This window comes from Aedes albopictus, chromosome 3 (assembly GCF_035046485.1).
Source record: "Aedes albopictus strain Foshan chromosome 3, AalbF5, whole genome shotgun sequence".
Taxonomy (NCBI): Eukaryota; Metazoa; Arthropoda; class Insecta; order Diptera; family Culicidae; genus Aedes; species Aedes albopictus.
In genome coordinates this window covers 46,624,702-46,645,335 of record NC_085138.1, presented here as the reverse complement: position 1 = coordinate 46,645,335, position 20,634 = coordinate 46,624,702, and the positions used below count along the sequence as shown (strand labels likewise).

The following is a 20,634-nucleotide window of genomic DNA, read 5'->3' as shown; positions in this document are numbered from 1 at the left end:
CCATCGGCCTTATGATTGAAATTCAACATGATTTTTTTTTGTACAACCTTAATAGCTTAACAAATTGCCACACAAACCATATCCAACTTAGTTTTTTGAATTTTTCTAGAAAATCAGCTTCATTTAGCTTTATCGCTTTTTGAAAAATATTTTAGATTGAGTGTAATCAGTTTTGTACCTCTGATGCTTATCCTTTGACAGATACGCATATTTCGTCTACGACTGACATTGATTAAGACTGCATACGTATTTAGTCCAAACAACAAACCAAAACGGCTTCACATCACATGAATCGTCAGCCCAATCGCTTTTATCTTTCCACATTGCTGCCCGCAAGTCCCAAAGATCCAGAAGGGGGTTTTAGGATTAACCACACCGAACCAGAGCATACGGTTTCGTGATCCGTGAAGGTTCTTATTTTCGTCTGGTTGCCTCACCACCAGAAGGGGATAAGCCTTGCACAAAAAAAAAAGAATAAACAGAAGAGATATCTAAATCCCGTGGACTTGGATCAGCCAGCAGCGCCACGAACCAACTTGCCCCTGGCCGGATTAACGGAGTGGAAATTGTCCGCCGGATAGATAAGCCAAGGTGCCTCTCCGTCGTCGTCGTGAAATCGAAACAAATTGCAACGTGACTCCGTGTCGATTTGTTAGCTTCTCTTGCAGCATGGGGGCATTTCGGGAAAATTCTTTCATTCTCACGGTTGGAATGTGTGAAGGAAGGTACCTATAGCTAGCAGCCGTGATTTAGTTTGTTGTGCAGCATTTTCAGCACGGCTGTAAACGGTTCTTGCGATTGAAGTGTTTATTGCCTGCGCAGCACTGACAGAAATGGAAAAAGGAATGCACCTTAGTTGGCATGGTTCGTGCCCGATGGCTTCTATGGATTTCTGTTTTTAACTCAAAAAAGAGAAAATATTATGAGGTGCTGCAATCGAAGCATATCGAAGCACATTTGGCACCATGACAATTGTGCATTATAAACATGTCAGAGAAAATAAAAGAACCAACAGCTTTTGTAGTTTAACAATCATTTTTATATTCTAGTAAAATAATAAAGATAACTTTTGATTTAATTGAAATTTTAAATAGTTGCCTTTTACTGTTGTTAACGTGTTGTTGGTTGTATTTAAAAGTCAAACAACCCATGTTCATATCGCTTAAATGTCTTTTACAATGTCTCTAGTGAAGGATCCGAAAAATGTTGCAATATGTAACAATTCTGCTTATGCCGCCTTCGGAGAATCCAACTTCAATAAATACATAGGTCGGTACCTACTACATCCAAGTGTAACGGCGGCTCACTACCGTGCCTCTGGGAAACGATTGAACACAAAAAAAACACACAACATGGAAAAGGGTTATACATTTGACACCGAACAGACAGACATGCGGGAAACAGCCGGTTTCGTTTACTTTAGTTCTTTTTTTTCATGTTTGCCGATGGAAAAAAGTGTTAAACGGGTGTTAATCGTCATAGCCGGGGTGAATTGCTTTAAGAAGAGGATAACCAATGGTTATAAACCTTAGAATGGTTCTCGAACATATGCTTCTTCTGAATTCATTAACGTTACATCTCTCTTTCTTCATAGCATTACCTCTTAACTAGAATCAAACCTCGGCGTATTCTGTGAACAATTTCACAGTAATAAACTTTACCGATTGACTATTCTTACAATCGTTAAACTTAAAATGAGACTGGAAGCATTTTTCCTCATTTTTTTGGTTTTTAATTTTTAATAAAATACCGAAGCAATATTTTCAAAATCGGTTTTCGTGCACATGTAGAGTATGGATCAAGGTATCTCCTGAATTTTCCCTGGTGGAAATAAGTTTTCGTTTTTGCAGAAACCATTTTTTTGTGCAATTTTGTTTAAAAATGGTTTCTGCAAAAACGAAAAACTTTTTCCATCTGGAAAAAAAAATCAGGAGATACCTTGATCCATACTCTACATGTGCACGAAAACCGATTTTGAAAATATTGCTTCGTTATTTTATTATAAATCAAAAACCGAAAAGTGAGGAAATAGATCCAGTTTCGCCTTAAATGACAGGTAGGGTGGGGCGGGGCAAGATGGGTCGCGGGGCAAGATGGGTCAGTGCCATTTTCAGGCGCATTACTCATGTTTTGATTATGTTAATAATTTTGTTAGATGACCAGCATGAATATACAAAAGTTTGGGGCATTGATTGAAAAATTATTCACTCTCATTGGAAATGAAAAATAAAATAGTTTTTAGCCATTTTTCTTATGCGATACATCCCATATAATCTCCATATAAACGGCCGCGGGGCAAGATGGGTCACCTTCAATTTTGAACGTATTTTTGGAGCATTCAAAAGTTATTTATTTTTTTTTACAAGACTATCTCATAACTGACTTCAATCAAGCGGAATGAACGCTTAAAATTATAACATAAAATTATGATGATTTTTTAGTGAAAACATCGATTTTCAAGTCGCCTGAGGACCACTCGAATCGTAAAGTTTTTTATATTCCAAATAAATTTATAAAATGTTTACTAGTAGCTCTTGTTTACTCAGTATGGATATGGAGCATATATGAATGCGGAACAAATCTTATATTTTGACGTTTTTCGTTGAGAAAATGTGAATTACCTAAAAGGTGACCCATCTTGCCCCGCCCTTTTTTCACGGCGCAAAATCGAACACTTTTTAAAACTGCTTGTTTAACATCATATTTTGTGTTTAATGATCTTTTTATCGACTTTTAGCATAGCTAACTAGTGTATTGAAGCGTAGCGGACGAATACAAACCAATACGATTTGTATTTACAAAGTTATGGTGATGCATCCTTAGGTGACCCATCTTGCCCCGCCCCACCCTACAAATATAGAGATTTTCCCTTATTAAGCATACGACTCCCATTTTCATCCTACGAAAAACGAAAGATTGAAGCACTCTTTGTTTTGTTTCTCATTTTTATTATTTTTTTTTTGTTAGAAGTTAGCACCCCTGAAAACAGAAAGAATGGAATCATCGGTGCCGTAATCGCTTGTTTTCGAATAGGATGAATTTGGGAGCGAGAGATTACTTACACTATTCTATGCGTAGTCAGGGAAATACCATTTCCATTGCGAGAAGATTCGGCCATAAATCGAACCCAGACATAAGGAAATTTCATGACATCACGAAAAAATGCTATAATTATTCTATTTCATGGCACTGATTATTATAGAAATCTGTGATGTGCACTCTATTAACCCTCTTTAAACCAGAACCAGATAAACAAGATGAAAGCGGTACTACATGGCTTCCAAGGTATCTTGGAGGTCATCAAGATCCTTAGTGCCAACATCAAAGATATCTTTACTATGCAGTAGTTCTGGAAATCTACTACTTTCTAAGACGATTTCAAATACGAACTATTTAAAATAAAAGTTTGCAAATCGGTCAACTCGTTTTTAAGATATCTTGATCACCGTAAATGCACCTTTCGAGAAAATCGTGTTAAAGCTTCGGGCTTTGCCTTGTTCTTATGTAGGGTGCGCGCCGCAGTGCTGTAACTTGGTTCTAGTGCTCCAATCTCTATGAAATTTGTAATGTGTATTGTAGGATTGCGTCCGTCCGCCAGTGCCGCTCACAATATAATCCCTTTGTTTTGCTCCTCGCTGACCGTCCGTTGCTGTCAAGCACAATGTGCCTTTACATAGTAGGTATGCATCAATAGGTGAGGATGTCAAACATAACAAGGTACAAATGATAAGGTATGCAATACACTACAATCCCTCCTTTTCAATAAAAATGCAAGCAACCTTCACAGCTAACGCTGCTCAAAGTCTAGATACTTTGATCGGCATTGCGTGCTGCGTTCCTCAATTTTATTGACTTTATCATATGTCGAAATACCATACCTGCACGTTTTAAAACATTCCTTGAATATGACTGGAAATCCAAACTCTACTCAACTCCCTCCATTTTTTTTTTTTTTAGCCCATTGGTCGTTTCTTACGGTCCGACATTAGCATATCTGTTTGGATCTCACTGCAATCTCTTTTCATTTTAGCATTCTTTCCTTTCCTAACTACATTTTTTTTTTTTGCACAATTATCCCCAATATTCCTGCATTAACCGAAGCTGCCTGCAGCGAATAGCGAGTCCGATAGTAAGATTGCATATTACAGCACATTATCCATTTTTTTCTTTTCGGCGTGACATCCTTAGTAGTGAAAATCCTGTTTTTCACTATAGTGTTATATGAACACTTTTGCAGTTTGTAACTGAAAGTTATCAATCCACATATCGTGTGGCAGATTCGAAAAATCATCATGCCCAATGATGTTCGAAGAGAAGTTTAAGAAATTCACATAACGAGAAAATCATGGATCGCACATTTTATTTTGAATATCGAATAATAATTCTATATGTTTTACCGGGATGCACAGCACAAAATATTTCCGAGAGATATCATCTAATACGTGCCGATGACTAGCCCAACTATTATGTATGACAATCGCAATTCCCATGTTTGACACATTTAGATCACTGTATAAAATCTGATGCATCAAATTTGCATGGTATCTCAAAATCTGAAAATTCACAAACATCTTTTTTTTTATCACCGGTCGGATACGCATCCTGCAGACACAATGATACATCTTCGTTACCATATGCATAGTCATTCCCCTCGCTCATTACCAAACAACCTACCAACTTGTTAGCTGAATCTTGAAGCTCAGAATTCGATATTTACACAGAAAAGTTTTGTGTACCTGTAATGGAAATCAGACAGCCTCAGCCAGATTTTTCTGAGTGGCTGGTTGTTTACTGTATCGACGATAAGGATCCCCTTAAATAATATACATAGCATGCAATGCATTTAACCCCTTATAACTGCTACTCGAATAAACTTCTTCCAGGGTGCACACAATGCCTTATCTGAACCTTCCATTTTATACGAGCATAAGATCTCATTCTTAGCATCAACCCAATAGCAAATCCAGAAGGCGATTTCTTTTAAATGATTATACCTATACTTATGCCGTTTATTTCTATCGTCATAGAGTTTTCTGTCATATATAAGGAAGTAAACTTAGTATTCATCTTCCGGTTACAGTTCTAGCAACATTGAAGTTTGTTATTCAAATAACGAATTTGAACTCCTCCTTCACTCAATTTGTGATGAGATTCGTTTTCACCAATTCCTCCTATTTTACACGGTATGCCTCTTGAACTCTACGGCACAAATGGAGGATAACGCGCCTCTGGAGCCGGCCTTCTGATGCCGAATAAATTCACGACTCACGCTCACTTAGTATAGTCTTCTAGATTGCCCAGTCACCGATACCGGTTTCAAGTTTTATGCATGACTAAAAACAGTTTTTTCGTTGAATACAAAATCAAAACATTTAACACCATCATTTGCTTATTTACCTTCTCTGCTTACCATTTCCCAACTCAATCAATAACTCATGGGTAAATCGCATTGGGGCAGTTAATGAGCCGATCAACCGCTCTTTTACAGTGGTCAAAGACCCTTAAAATTTTATTAAGGTGTAGAAATCAAATTCTATACTTCAGTTAAAACACGATTGAAAATTTCAACCTAAACACACAGCAAACCTACTTACCTACACCTATAATTCTTTTCCAAGTTTTAAATTGCAATATATATTCAGGATAGAACACAAGGACGCGATAGCAGCCTCTGATTGTTCGCTGATATCCTGATTCTTCCAGCAAAGTCAACAACTAATGGATTATCTTTCCTCTTGACACTGCGTCCCTACTGTAACAGCGCCTCGATACATTCAAGTTTTGTAGTTACTCATTAATACCTTCATTTGGTTATACATTCATATAAAGTACCACATATGTTCAAACGAGTATTTAAAAACCCAATCAAAATCATTCTGGGACCCTCTAAGAATTTACTCAACTAAAGAGGCTTTACCCACAGATTTTCTGATAGACAGCCCGAGTGAGACGATATCCTTTTTCTTTCGTATAGTCTCTCTAATTTAACCTTATGCGTTTTGCTTGTTTAACTGCAGTTTCTTTTTTTTTCGTTTGACTCTTTTGGCTGTACAAAACAAACATCCTTAAGTCTATGGATAAAGTCCTATACTCTCAACCATCTTCACATGAAAAAGCTCTATAGCCGTTCCCAGTTTTTCTATGTTATATAAGAGTGATTATATAACTCTACTAGTTGTACCCGACAAACTTTGTCTTGCCTACTGCGTTTTTTTTTGACGTTTCAAGTTTCTATCCAAGACCAATTCCCCGGTCACAAAATGTATGGAAGATGGCTTTTCAAAAACTCTCAATTTTTCCATGTTTTTAGTCCCATAAACCTTCCTTGGGTGAAAACTAACAGAACAAAACTTAAACGACCCAAATCGGACCTTCCGTTCGCAAGTTATGCGCGGTCCCATGTATGCCACTGCATTTTTATATATATATAGATAGATAGATTCTTTCAATACACGGAATTAACAGGTTCCTTTGGTTTGCATGGAGGCGTAATAGAAGTGTCACACTTTTTTTATACTTTCCATCTGCGAACTTCTCGAGTAATTTTCATACTGACATCATTACTTTACCATTACCTTTTCGTATGCATATTATTTAAAAAGCCATTACTTACTGGCCATTAGGATTCTCGGTTATCTTTTAATGACGCAAGCGTTTACCATACCTGTCACATATGCATCTCTCTCAACAGAGATCAACAGCTTCACTTGCTCTATTTAAGGTTCAATAAAAATATACCTCTGAAGGGCTCTATTTTCCTTGATCAATTGAGATTCAATTTTGATTCAACTCGTCCTCAGACCTGTGTGGCATGTGTCTGACAATGAACCATTTTACGGAGTGACAACAATGTTGATGATGATATTGATTTTTACGGGTTATCGGACGCTACCTCCTGTCAAAATTCATTCATAAAATCGGCTCGTAAAATGGACTATAAGCATTTCTTATTGTGTTTAGAGTCTTGCACCTCAACATGTCAATGGACAATTGATAACGCACGCACATTTCCCACCCGGGGTAACGCTTGTCCTATCGACTGACAGCTGCTGACGAGATCATGCTATGCAGGCGACGACTCTTCCTCTTTCTTCGGTCAGCGTTCGACCACGCCGGACTCACTGCAGTGTGTTGGGTCGCTGCATCAGCCAAATTCCCACAAGACCCTCTCAAGACAAACAACCTCCAGTTTCTACCATTTTACATTTGCAACATCATTACCTTCAAGATTGGCCAAATCTCTTGCAATGACTTCCTCCAACAACGAAACAGACAATCCATTACCGATGAAAACCGACATAGCTCATGCAGATTGCGTTTGCTTCGATTTCTTTGACTCTTATGGTACATTTTCATAAGGGTCTACACCTTCAGGCCGACACTACACAATCAAATATGCTGGACAAGCTAACCGGAAATGCTCACCTCGCCTCACCGCTAAAAGAAACCGTTTCTCTTCCAACTCATCAACAAAGTCATAATTGATTCATTCCAGTACAAAAATACCAAGTCACTTCGACATTCAAATCGGTTCGGATGTATGTACGATTTCCAGCACTCTTTCGACGCCACGTCAAACTTTTGCATCAAAGTTTGAGTAGATTGACCTCTCCCCGATCTTCAATTGAAACAGCTTGCTTCCTTATCCAAGCGATCAGCTGATCAGAAACGTCTCGTGAAATCGGCCGCTACCGAGCTGGATCTCACAAGTGAACACCAACAATTGAAGACTTGTTTCCATTGTCTTTCTCCTCACAATATGACCAGGAAAATACTATCCATTCTCTACGTTAAACCCGATTCTCTCAAACTTGAACTCCCGGAGAATTCTATCAATTCTCGCAGATCATAACCGGGAAATCCTACTGATTTCCGCCAACGCCACGGGAATCACTCTGATTCCCTCGAGCTTTGCACCCCAGGAGAATGCTAAACAATTCTCGCTACTTTTCAAGGGAAATCCTGCAGATTTCCGCTAACTCCTTGAGAACCTCTCTGATTCTCGCAAAGCTCGACCCCACGGAGAATTCCTTCCAATTCTCGCGTCTAAAACAACTCGTTTCCTTGTCCAGAAAAAAGTTGTATCCTCCCCATTCTCGCATCGTACAAAACTTTTCGATGGAATCTCTACAGCAAGCCTTTCATTTTCATTTTCCACGTCACAAATCAGAGCACCATTTGCAGCTCCAGCTCGTATATTTACCTCTTTTTTTCATCCTCGTCGCCAGGTTGTAGGATTGCGTCCGTCCGCCAGTGCCGCTCACAATATAATCCCTTTGTTTTGCTCCTCGCTGACCGTCCGTTGCTGTCAAGCACAATGTGCCTTTACATAGTAGGTATGCATCAATAGGTGAGGATGTCAAACATAACAAGGTACAAATGATAAGGTATGCAATACACTACATGTATTCTCTGACTAGTATACTTTCAGATTATGCAATGAAAAAAGTTGAAAAAGATATGTAACCCCTTAAGAGTATCCAACATTTTACGAGCGCTAATGGCCGCCAGAATGTTGCACACTTTCTGGTAGGGATCAGCCGATTTGGGAGCATCCATTAAGTACGTCACGCTAAAATTGGGAATTTCAGACCCCCCTCCCCCCTTCGTACGGGTTTTTCCCATACCTAATACATTGCTTGTCACACTTTCACAAACCCCCCCTCCCCCCTAAAACCGTGACGTACTTAATGGATGGCCCCTTTGATGTTTCGCTTGTGTCGTTTGACAGCTGATCGATAAGATATTGATGATCGATCTTATCGATCAGCTGTCAGACGACACAAGCCAAACGTCAAAACGGCTACTCCCTGCTAGAAAGTAAGCAAAATTCTGGAGGCCATTAGCGCTCATAATACGCTGGATTAGGCTCAGTTTGACTTCTGCCCTACCGCTGACTGTAGTGGGTAGGAAGCTCCGATTTTAGCCGAGTCGATGAGGGAAGGGAAGAGATATAGCAGCGGAGCTCGGGGGAAAACGAGCAGCGTCATTCTGGTTACTATTGTAGTAGCGACAAGATGTGTTTTCTGATAGCATCTTTCGTTGACCTCAGCCGAGACAGTAAAACCAAGGAACTACATAGCGCATCCGTTGCGCTGGATTTGATGTTCTATACCGTAAACAACGTGGAAGTCGACAAATATGCGGTTTCACTCTTGCCACCTCTGGTTTCATCAATACCTTCGGTTCCCCTTGAAATTCAGCCGAATAGAGAAGTCAGAGATCCTGACTTCCGTAAGATTGACTTCGTTTTTTTTTTTGCCATTGTGGTTCTATGGAGCAAAACATTATAACTCTACTCATCTCTTTCCAAAACCAAGATCATAAAAGTATATGTAGTGTAGAGAACACCGTAATGAATGTGAAGAAGAGTCAACCGTTCTCTACATAATGGTTTAATCTCAGGATCAAATGTCAGCTCTGACTTCCCTTCTCTCCAGAGTTGTTTTTTATTATTTATATTGAACTCTCTTTATATAGCGTTTCTTAAAATAGTTGAGAATGGAACGAACTCACCAATTTGCTACGATGGTTGGCATAATGCTTAATTCTTTGAAACGTGCACATACTCAGCACTTATCCATTATTGCTCACATCAGCAGATGCACACAGCTGCTCCAGGTAGAAAAACTTGTGTAGACTTGCAGCTGCTAGGAAATATTGTTTTCCGATCGCTCCATGTGTTTCCAGCCATACTCCATCCAATATGTTATTTCGGTGCAATTTTCGTTTGAACTTTGATTTATTTTTATTTTAAAAAGAAATATTAAAATATTGTATCAAAACTCATTTTTCTTTTTTTTTTCTTATAAAAAGCACCGATTGCTAGGTGGTTACGGAACTCATCGTTGCTTACAAATTAGATAGCCTCGTAGAATTTGGGGGCCCAATGTCATGAAAATTACAGATGTACCTATTTTACAATGATAAATCTCTCGAGTGATCGCGCTGTTGTATTTTGTACAACACGTTGAAACAATCTTTTTGTAGCCAGCATTAGCGTGCTGCTGGCGGTAGTAGTCAACAAACTAACGGAAAAAATATTTTCTATATTCCTTTATGAATTTCTTCGGGGATTTCTGCAAGGATACACCCGAAGCTCCATCAATGAGCGTCATATTTTTTTCTTAGAATTATGTAAAAAAAATCTTTAACAGTTTATTTAAGAATTCCTCCAAGTAATCCTTTCAGAATTCCTCAAAAAATTGTTTATCCTTGTTTATTTCTTTAAGAAATGTTATTTGAAGAATAATTTGTCTTGAAAAAAACTTTAAGTGGTTAATGCAAGCATGTTATTAAATATTTCTCGAAATATTTTTTCAGGAAGTTCACCAAGGATTATATCAATAATATATCTGACGAAGAAAGAATTACCACAACATATTCTCAAATATTTCCTCCGGAATCAGACATTCTTCCAAGAAATTACATTGGAATTCCGCCAGAGGAAGAATAGTCCTTCTAGAATTGCTTCAAACTTTGCTTCAAGGTTTATTTCAGGAGATTCTTCAAATATTTCTTCAATTTTTTTTCTATAGACGCCAAGTATTTCTCAAATAATCTTCAATGATTTCTCAATTAGTCCCTTACGAAACTCTTTCAGAGATTTCTCAATTTTTGGTTGGCATTTGTTCAAGCATTCAACTTGGCGTTCTTTTGAAGATTTCTTTTATAATAAATCCAAGGATTTCTCTAGAAATTCCTCCAAGAATTCTTTCAAGAATTTCTTCGAAAAATTTCTGTAAGTATTTTTCAAGGTTTTACTAAGAGATTATTCCTAGAATTCCTCCAGGAAATTTCCAAAGAATCCATTGCATAATAATTGAACAATTCCTCCATGGATTCCTACAGACGTTCTTCTAAGAAAATCTATAGGAATTCTTTTGAAAAATCCGTCCGGAATTCCTCCAAAGAATTCTTCAATATTTATCTACTCTTAGAGTTTCCTCAAGGATTTCTGCAGGCATATTTTGCTAGCATTTCTCTAGGATATCTTCTAATTTTCTTCTACTGCTATTTGTTATAAGACTCAAAAATGCTTTCGAGAAACATTTTGAAAAATCATTCTATCTTTCCATCAAGCATCTTAGTCAAGAATTTCTTCAGGATTTATTGATGATTCCTCAAGCAACTGCTCCAAAAAATTGTTCAATTGTTAAAAAAAAAATCAGGAAATTTCATATGATTTCGTTAGTAATTCATCCACCAAATCCTCTTACGATTTCTCAAAAGATTCATTCCGAATTTATTCAAATTTTCTCTTACAGTTTCTTGAAATGATGTCATCAAGCAATTCTCCATCAGAGATTGAAAATGATGAAGATTGCAGCTGAGCAGACACAAATCAAAACAAACATACTCGTGAACAACAGGGGCCCGAGAATACTCGCACTTATTTATTCGTGAGCAGTGCTTGCAAAATGAAGAGTTCAAAATTTGCTGCTCTTTGACCTTCGCTGCTCAAGCCAAAGCGGTAGCTGTATACTAGTATGGGACAAACATCAAATTCTCGCTCCAGTCGACTTTTTAGATCCCATTTAGGTCCCATATGAACTGTACAAAATTTCAGAGCAATCGGTGAAACTATAATTTAGCGCAAGCGGTTCAAAGTTTACATAGGATTTACTATGGGAAAAGTTACATTTTTAAACTCAACAAAAGATCTGCCAAAGTTTCTCTCCCAAAATGTGCTCTAATACTGTAATGTTTTCTCAAAAATTCGATCAGTTTTTCATTTGGGCCTTCAAGATAAGGAACATATTAGTTTCATCAGAAATTTATCGATTCATTTAGTTCCAAAATTTCCTCCAAAACATGTTAGGCTATATTTTTTAGGAGTGCGGTATGAATATCTTCAGTATTCTTGACAATTCAATCTTCACATTTACTTCACCAAGAATACTTCCAGTAATTTCTTGTCGGGACATGTGACAGAGCTTCCCAGGTAACCAATAAGCATTTAAATTGGCATTAATTCGGCACTATATGCGCCTTTACAGCAGGTCATTTAATGCTTATTTGCCCTATATGCGCCATAAGTGCTACTTAAATGCAGGTTTTGGCCCAATATACGGCTGATTAAATGCTTAAATTTCATATCCCCCAGACTAGATTGTCAAAAATAAAAACAAAATATTTCCCCTGCCCATTTTACGGCTTTCCTTTCTCTGCTATTTTTATTCTCTCTCTCTCCTGTGCAACTTTTGATGCTTGGGGACACGTTTTGAAATGCTGTTGTTGTTTTTTTGGCTGATTTCGGCGAAATTGCGATTTTATCCCTCGATCCTCGGGTTGACGATGGTGCTGAACCGCGCTACGATGTAAGCTATAGATGATTAGATAATGTGCGTTGGTATTTTGTTCAATTTAAAGCTTGAATATTATACACCGGCAGTTGCTTCGTCAGATATGCTTTGTGCCCGGCATGTGCTAATAATTGAATCGAGCATTGGAAAGTAGCCAAAACCATGGAATTTATTTACCAAAGCATGTTTTTTAGTTGCTACTCTATAAATGGCAGCACAAGCGAATGATAATGGCATCTACAGCCGGGGCACGTAAATAAAAAAGTTCAAATGTGTTGTGGGTTTAGCATCACTCATTCCACTTAGCAGTTTTATTGCACTAATGTAGCAGTTATGCTGCTTGTTGACCAAAACATACCGTGCATCTGAAATGCTACACAACAGCTGCCAGATTTTAAGTAGCATTTCAATTGCTAATATAGGGCAGTTTCGCAGTCGAACTGCTTTCATACGGCAGTAAGCAGGTCAAATGCAGATATAAAACAGAAACACGGCTTATTCAAATGCTTATTGGTTACCTGGGTTCTATCTAAAAATCTTTTTGAAATCTCTTCTTGAAATTCAGCAGTTTTATTCAATTAAAACCTCCAGTTCCGCGAACTTTCTTTACGAAATCTTTACTCGAATTTATTGCATAGTGACGGAGTAATTGCAATGATTGCAACTGCTATCATAATTTATATTTGAACTGTTCTTCAAATTACAACAGCTGTTGAAAACACCTGTTTTGGTAAATAACAACACACTTAATTTTGAAAACCGTGTACGGTAATTTTTTGACGAAATTAGAACAGCTGAATACAAGTCATTATACTTGCACCATTTGCAAAAGTTAACCCGTTTTTGATAGTTGTAGTACTGAACTTCATCAGCAAAATTCAAAAAATCAAAGGTGTCGTATGACCAATTCATGCTTTGTACCAAAACGCCAATGCCGTACAATATGTACGATGAGGTGGTATTTTGATACTGTCTCTAACAATCAGTTATCAACAAAGCTTTTGAAAATAGGAGAATATAGTTGAGGCTTCTTAAATTGAACACTTTAAAAAACAAAAAAAGATTATTCAAACAATAAAGTATTCACGATCATAAACTCTGGGACTTAGCTGAAAATTATAGATTGATTTTCTAGGTAATTTGGTAATTCATCGAATGTTCAGCCTACAAATTCAGTTTTCCAATAACTTTGAGGTCACTATTCAGTCACTATTTGGTCACTTTTTTGATAATTTTAGCCACTAAAGTCACTATTATTTTGTCACCTGATCGCTACCAGCCCTGCTGGTACCAATTGCACTGAGATCCAAATGAATAAGGGCTGGGACACTCCACTTATTCTCAAAGTGCAATTCTAGCAGCTCATACATTTTGGATCAATACCGGCGCCGGCCACGTCCTTATAGTCGTTGGGAAGGGAAAGGAATGTTAGAGTGTGCTGGTTGTTGCTACTAAAGACCGAGATCACCTCTGCATCCCCACAACCAGCACGGACTGGGGCATTTGTTAGACGGAAAGGATGGAAGATCTGGGAGTCACCGTTGGGTCGGTGATGCGATCCATGGATAGGGGGTTATTTATAGTGTTCGTAAGGTGATAGATTGTGTGGTGAATGAGGTGAATAAGGTCAAGCGGCACAGCACGCTTTGGTTGCATAACTTGTAGGCGTTATATACACTGTGCTGTGCTGTGCTTTTTTTCCAATTCGTTTCTGGTTCTAGCGATGGCTATGAACATATGAATATACATGAGTTGTATATGTAGAGAAGAGAGAGAGAGTGAGGAAGTGGATAGAAAGATACAAAGTAGGATGAAAAGGGACGGGCCAGGGATTGAACCCATGACCTTCTGCATACGAATCAGAAGTGGTAGCCACTAGACTACCAAGCCCGTCACACCCCAGCTTCACTGAGTTTTTTGCATTTTGACGAAAAATGCATTTTTACCACTGGCAGTGCTGTTTTTCAGGAATAATGAAGCATAAAGCATTAATTTATGATGGATAATCGCTGGATTTACTATTATAGCCACACTAAAATGCACTTCCCGCACCACCACTAGTTTTTTTCAAAAATAAAAACTCATGATTGTTTTTGTTTTTGATTTGCTACTTACTCACGAAGCAGGCGGGTGCGAATAAACTCACACACTGTTTACTCTTGGAATCGTGAGTAAGCGTTGTGTTGACTTTTCACTCGCGAATTGCTTCATGATGAGAGTAATTCCATCGTTGTTCTCAAAGTATTCCATTAGAAATTTCATAAATGATTTTCTCAGGTATTTCTTAAATACTTTTGTTCAAGAAATCGGATCTTTTTTCTTTCATGCAAGGATTTTTTCATGTATTTCTATAACTACTTTTGCAAGATTTTTTCGAAGATGCTTACGCAAATTCTTCCAAAGAATTCCTCCGGAGGATACTTTACGAGTTTTTGTTAGAAATGCTTTAGAAATTCCTCCAATAATTTCGATCAAGAATTCTCACAGAAATTCCTCCAAAAACTTCTTCTGGAATTATTTTATTCAATCCGTTAGGTATTTTTCCAAAATTTCCTTCAGGATTTTTTCTATTGTTACCTGCAAAGCGTTCATTGGCGATAACACAAATTTTGTCGGATTTCCTTTAATAAACGTCTAAGAAATGTTTCTAACGATTTCATTATGCATTTTTCCCAAGCGAGGAACTCCAAGAACTCTTTCTTGAATATATTTAACTATTCATCTAGGAATTACTTAAGGACTTTATTACAAATTGCTCCAAGATTTTCTTCGAAAGTTGCTCCATCGATTGCTCCGGGAGCTCCTTCAAGCATTTCTGAAGAAATTTATTCAGTAACATTCCCAAGAGTTCCATAAAAAGTTTCTTAAAGATTTCCAAATATGATTCCTTTGGGGCTACCCCACATGATCTCTTCAGCAATTTCCCAGATGAATTATTTAGGGCATCTTTCATTTTTTTTAGAAACATCAGCAAGCGTTTTTTAGAACTCCTAGATTTACACGCTACAAAACCCTACACTTTCCAAACCCCATACATACTTCTTCCCGAGATAACTATGCGGATGCTATGGATTCCACGGTTTTCTGGTAGCATCGGTTATCGAACTAACACTCCTTCCCTTTCCCGATGACCGTGAGGACGTGTCTGACGCCTTCATTGACTTTTTAAATACATATTGAATTATCGTATTGGTTCTCTGTGCAATTGAGATTGTTCAGATCAATCGCTAAGTAACAACTTCGATGTGTAAAGTTTCTTTGCTTTCCTTTGGTTACCACGTATTGATCAACTTGTGCCACAAAAGTTCACATAAGTGGACGTAGTTGTTTTAATTTCCCCAGCAGCGGGGTAGGAAAAAATCGACCAACTTTTCAGTGCAAACTGTCTTTTGGTTCGTCAGATTTAGGCAGGCGGCACAAATGTTCCACATACGTTTATGTTTACTCTTATATGACTAAATGTGGCCCTACAATAGTAACATAAGCTTGTGTCAATTATGTGTGCTATTTGGATCTTCTGATAATGCCTGTATTAATCCATACTACAGTTTTCGATTGATTTCGACGTTTAAAATATGAATGAAAATAGCGCCAACTTAATCTATAAGATAATAAGATAAAAAATAAACAACTGAACTTCAGGTCGAAAATTATTGTGAACCAACATAGCAGGCAAATTTCATTGTCAGGAAATCAATGATTGTTGTTATTGCCGCTTCACCGCAGAATCTCAATATCTCAATCAACTGAATATCAGTCCCGCCCGAAATTTTAATTGAATTATTTTGCCATTTATTCGGCTTACGGTTCTACGTTCAACCGTGTCAAAAGCAACAGTCATCATCGTCCATCACTGCCGCCGTCGCCTCACAACCACCCAATAAACGTTCACGCGGCAAATCAAAATTACTCGAACCAATCGCCGAAAACAACTACTGTGCTGTCGCCGCGACCTTCTCCAACAATGACTGTGCCACTTGTATTAAGAGACGAACATACAAAGTAGTCTCTCTACAGTTTTTCATATTCTCAAATCGTCGCCTAACCACTGTCGTCGGTGTCAAAAGTCAATTGATCGCAGCAGCAGCGTCACCGACACAGACAATTCCCACCCTACATTTTATGTGAAGAGCAATAGAAAAGAAACCCATGTCACGTGTTCGCTACTGGTCGATTGTTCCTCTGTGAGGCTACTAAGGTTAGGTGTTGTTCAGGACTTACATTCATTGGAAGGTCCTTTCGCGATCGCCGGAGTCACTTTGGTAGGTTTGTTTGGTGCGGCCAACAGCTTCGGTCCCTTGGTGACATGAATCGGCTCCTCCTCGGGCAGCATGTTGCTCTGAAGGGTATCTTCCTTCAGGGCTGCAGTCGCAGTCGCCTGATCATCGAGACCGGCTTTAGCGCCGGCAAGCTTGCTTGCATCACAACAGTAGTAGGCTAGGCAAAGCGCCCCGAGCACTAGCAATCGCAGTGACCGGGTCATGGTTTCTTCGGGATAGAGCCGACTGCTTTTTACTCTTCTTTTATTTTATTTTGTTTTAACTTGATTCACAATACAATTAAACACAGATCTTCGCGGAATTTATTCTTCTTCTATTGGATCATTGTGTACACACTGAAAAAAATACAACATGCACTGCACCAAATCGCGAATTTATTATGCTTCTTTGATTTTAGATAACACGCCGACGAAACTGTGTATAAAAACAAAACCGCACACAGTTGGAGATGAGCCCGAGATGCCAATATAGGTGGTGAATTCAGCACCTACATACACGCGAAAAGAGACACCGTCGAGGGTTACGTCAAGTGGTTCTTCTGGCACTGTGCGAAAAAATACTGGCGGCGAAATGAACACACGACGTCCCGGGGTGGCTGGTCAGCAGTAAGGTGAAGAGAAACAATACACCGCACGCAACGACACCATACACAACGCAACACACCACTTGCGGCCGCAAAACAACTTCTCCTCAAGACCAAAAGCGAACAACACTCACACCAACAGAGAATAGCACGGTCGAACTATCGCGATGACAGCGCGGTGGTGGCGGCGACGGCCTCTTGTAGGCGAAGATTGCCAATATTTTCGATAAATTTCTTCCGCACACACCACCAAGTGGCACTAGACAACACCGACAAACACGAGCAAAGCAAGACACCACTGCCCAAATTTCCACCAAAAAATGCGACTTTTATTTGTGCAAATTGCACCGCAAGCACAATATCACCAAAACAGCGCAACCCTTCTGCGGTCGCCTATAGATCTCTATGCCACTGGACCGCCCGAAGCCTACTAGGATCCCTGCGACGGAACGCTTCTTCGACCGAAATTCAGGGCTTACTGTGGGAAGGACCAACCCGAGATCCGTTCCCTCGCGACCTAAAGGCCAACTATTTGCACCTTTCCGTCCCGATTTGGCACCGCTAATAATATCCAATCAACTTTGAAGGACAACACACCACACCGAAATCTGTGTGTGAGAATCTTGGACCACCTTCAGCTTCTTCTTTCCTTATAGCTATTATGCATCACCGTGTGACCAGCTCTGGTAACAAAACTCTAGGCGGAAGGAATCACCTCCATACGACGGAACCGCGTACCACCGACGAACCGAGTCGACGCAATTCAAGTGACATACTGATATTGGATTCTCGGACCGAGACCGAGGTTCATGCGTTTGATAGCCTCCTCCAACCAAAAAATTCTCACTCACGATATGTACTCGCGAGCTCTCGCCACCCGTGATGGCGCACTCACACAGAAAAACCATGGCAACCGCGAGATATATCGAGCACCCAAACGCCTCTGCACGCTGTTCGTGATTGGGAAGTGTTCGGGAAAAGTGAATGGCATCCAACTATTGTAACATTGATTTTAACGAAATCAACTTTGAAATATTTCATCGGTTGAAATATTACTAGTTTTCATTTTTCAAACGACACTTCAAAAAACGAATTCGAAATAGAATAATCTCACAAATCCAAATCGTTTATGTATCTGCATAGGTAAATTTACGCATATTTTGCATTCAAATTTGCAGAATCCATTATTTTACGGAAAAGGATTTTTAAGAATTTATTATCGTATGAAATAAAATTTCGACCATCATTTTTTTCATATAAGTACCCTCCAAGCATGGCGTGCTTTGATCCCACACACCAGTAGTGTTGGATATAGCGCCAGGAGAGATACGAACACACCTTGCCCCAGGTCTGTGTCCGTACAGCAAATGGAAAAATCAAAACAAGCTTACCACCTAGGAAATTTGTTTTCGTTTTCCAAGTTGTTTTCCGTTTTTGACAATTTTACACCTTGAAGTAATCGAGTGTAGATGTCTGCACCGACATCGATTGTTTTCAATCAAACGGCGGTGCAGACACCTACTCTCGATTCTTTCGTGGTGTACCTGCGACACAGCCCAACACCACAAAATCGAAAACGACGGGACGTAAGAAAGCATTGACCGTCGTCCGATCGACCAGACCGCATGCATGATGCACGTAACGGCGCATGGTCCGGATCGGAGTGTGCGGGTGAACCCTTCGGCAAGGCGGAACTGATATCTCTCGTAAAAAGAAGATACACCGTTCAAAGCACTACTGGTCGAAACCGACTGAGAAAGTGAGAAATTTTGGGCCGCGGGAGAGCGTCTCAAACATCGGATGATTTTGCTGTTATTTACATAAACTGGCTGTCATCGCATACCGACACACAGGCAGGACGTACAAAAACGTGTTTGAGGTGAAAAGTGTGTTATCATTTTCGGGGCTTTTACACCGTCGCTCGTCCGTCACGGTGAAATTTCTCACACACACCCTTGCGATTCACGTGGGTGATACCGATACGATGCGAACTCCGATAGTGGTGGGCGCGGAAACAATGGTCAGCTTTGTAAGGAGCTAAACACTTTGAAGGTATTGAAAAATATTATCGCCGATATTGATTCTGAGAATAAAATTATATAGGAAAAGGAAGTTATTTGAACAATGATTTTCAAGAAGATGATTGTGAGAAATAAATCCATATTTGCAACCGCTTGCATACTCAATTTAATATAATGATTTTATATTGATTGATCATCAAATTGATAATATCGGTATTGATATTGATTAAAAATGACATACATCAATTTTCAATCGTTTGATAACAAATCATACATAAATGTTAGCCTTGAAAACTGTGTATGTAAACAAGTCAAGTTAAACGGGATACTTTGTCACCACCATTTTCAGAAAACTTTAGTGAAGAATTAGCAACATGTATAACCCCTGTTACTTGCGTGACACGGTAACAAGGAAAAGACATTGGATGCTTCCAAATTCGTAGAGGCCTTTATTCGTCCAAAGTTCAGGTCCGTTTTAAATTCCTGTGCACATATAGTTTTATGGTTTAGGGCATGTTTTAGGTTAAGTTTTAGAAATACAAATATCTTACGTTTAGTGCATACTGCATATATAGTGTCTTCTCTACGTCCTTCGGCACTAGTTGCTGTGGCCTGCTGCATTTAATCGTTCCTTAAGGGTTTACACACTTAAATTCAGAAATTGATCTCGGTAAACGGTTTACCGAGAATCCAACAGCTGATATCTCGGTAAAATATTTACTGATTCTCGGTAAAATTTTTACCGAGATTTCGGTAAACCATTACCGAGTCTCGGTGAACTTTGCCGAGATCTCGGTAAAAAGTTGGATTACCGAGATCTCGGTAAAGCTTTAACGACATCTCGGTAAAACTTTTACCGAGATTCAGTAAAAAATATTACCGGATTCTCGGCTGTTGGATTCTCGGCAATCCGTTTGCTGAGGTCGGCGATTTAATTTAAGTGTGATAGTTAACTGCATTTTTGATAAGTTCCACAATTTCTCACCTGTTACTGGCAAAATTCCAATAACTAACCGTCTCCTCTGTACCGTACTATTAGGATATTCTGTATATAGCATCTAAGCATAATAGAAGCATTATTTTAGGCAAAATATATTAATCACTAATTTGAATACCTTCGAATTCACTTTGTTTGTACGTAAATATTAATAATGAGAAATGATTTGCAAATTTTAGACCTCAAAGACATTACTTGTTGATTGCACATGCATTTCTCCTTCTAAATTCATCTATGCCAAGCTCTGACAGTTTCCCATTCCCTTTATTCTATTGTCCACCGCTGTCACGCAGACAGCTCAGTCGGTCTGCAAGGTTATTGTAGAAGAGGTACAATCTTCACCAGGGGGCTTCGGTGACAACCCCCGTGAATAAAAATTGAAAATAGATCAAAAAAATTAAATAGGATGTCCATATGTCATGGTGCTATTTTCACAGACAAACAGACG

At 38.9% G+C, this 20,634-nt stretch overlaps 1 protein-coding gene across 16 annotated transcripts in view; it reads right to left on the bottom strand.

Moving 5' to 3' along the window:
* LOC109405842 (low-density lipoprotein receptor) overlaps positions 1 to 17,966 on the bottom strand; it is a 1,187,857-nt gene extending 1,169,891 nt beyond the window's left edge. For 3 of the 16 annotated variants that reach the window (XR_009999021.1, XM_062858855.1, XM_062858856.1), the window contains exon 1: positions 16,527 to 17,966. Coding sequence is in view for 15 of the 16 variants with exons in the window: in XM_062858855.1 (XP_062714839.1) it covers positions 16,527 to 16,788 (262 nt within the window). In the remaining variant the exon portion in view is untranslated. The remainder of the gene's footprint in view (positions 1 to 16,526) is intronic. The other 13 variants (XM_029869759.2, XM_029869750.2, XM_062858847.1 and 10 more) reach the window with 12 other exon arrangements.
* Between the last annotated feature and the right edge of the window lie 2,668 nt (positions 17,967 to 20,634).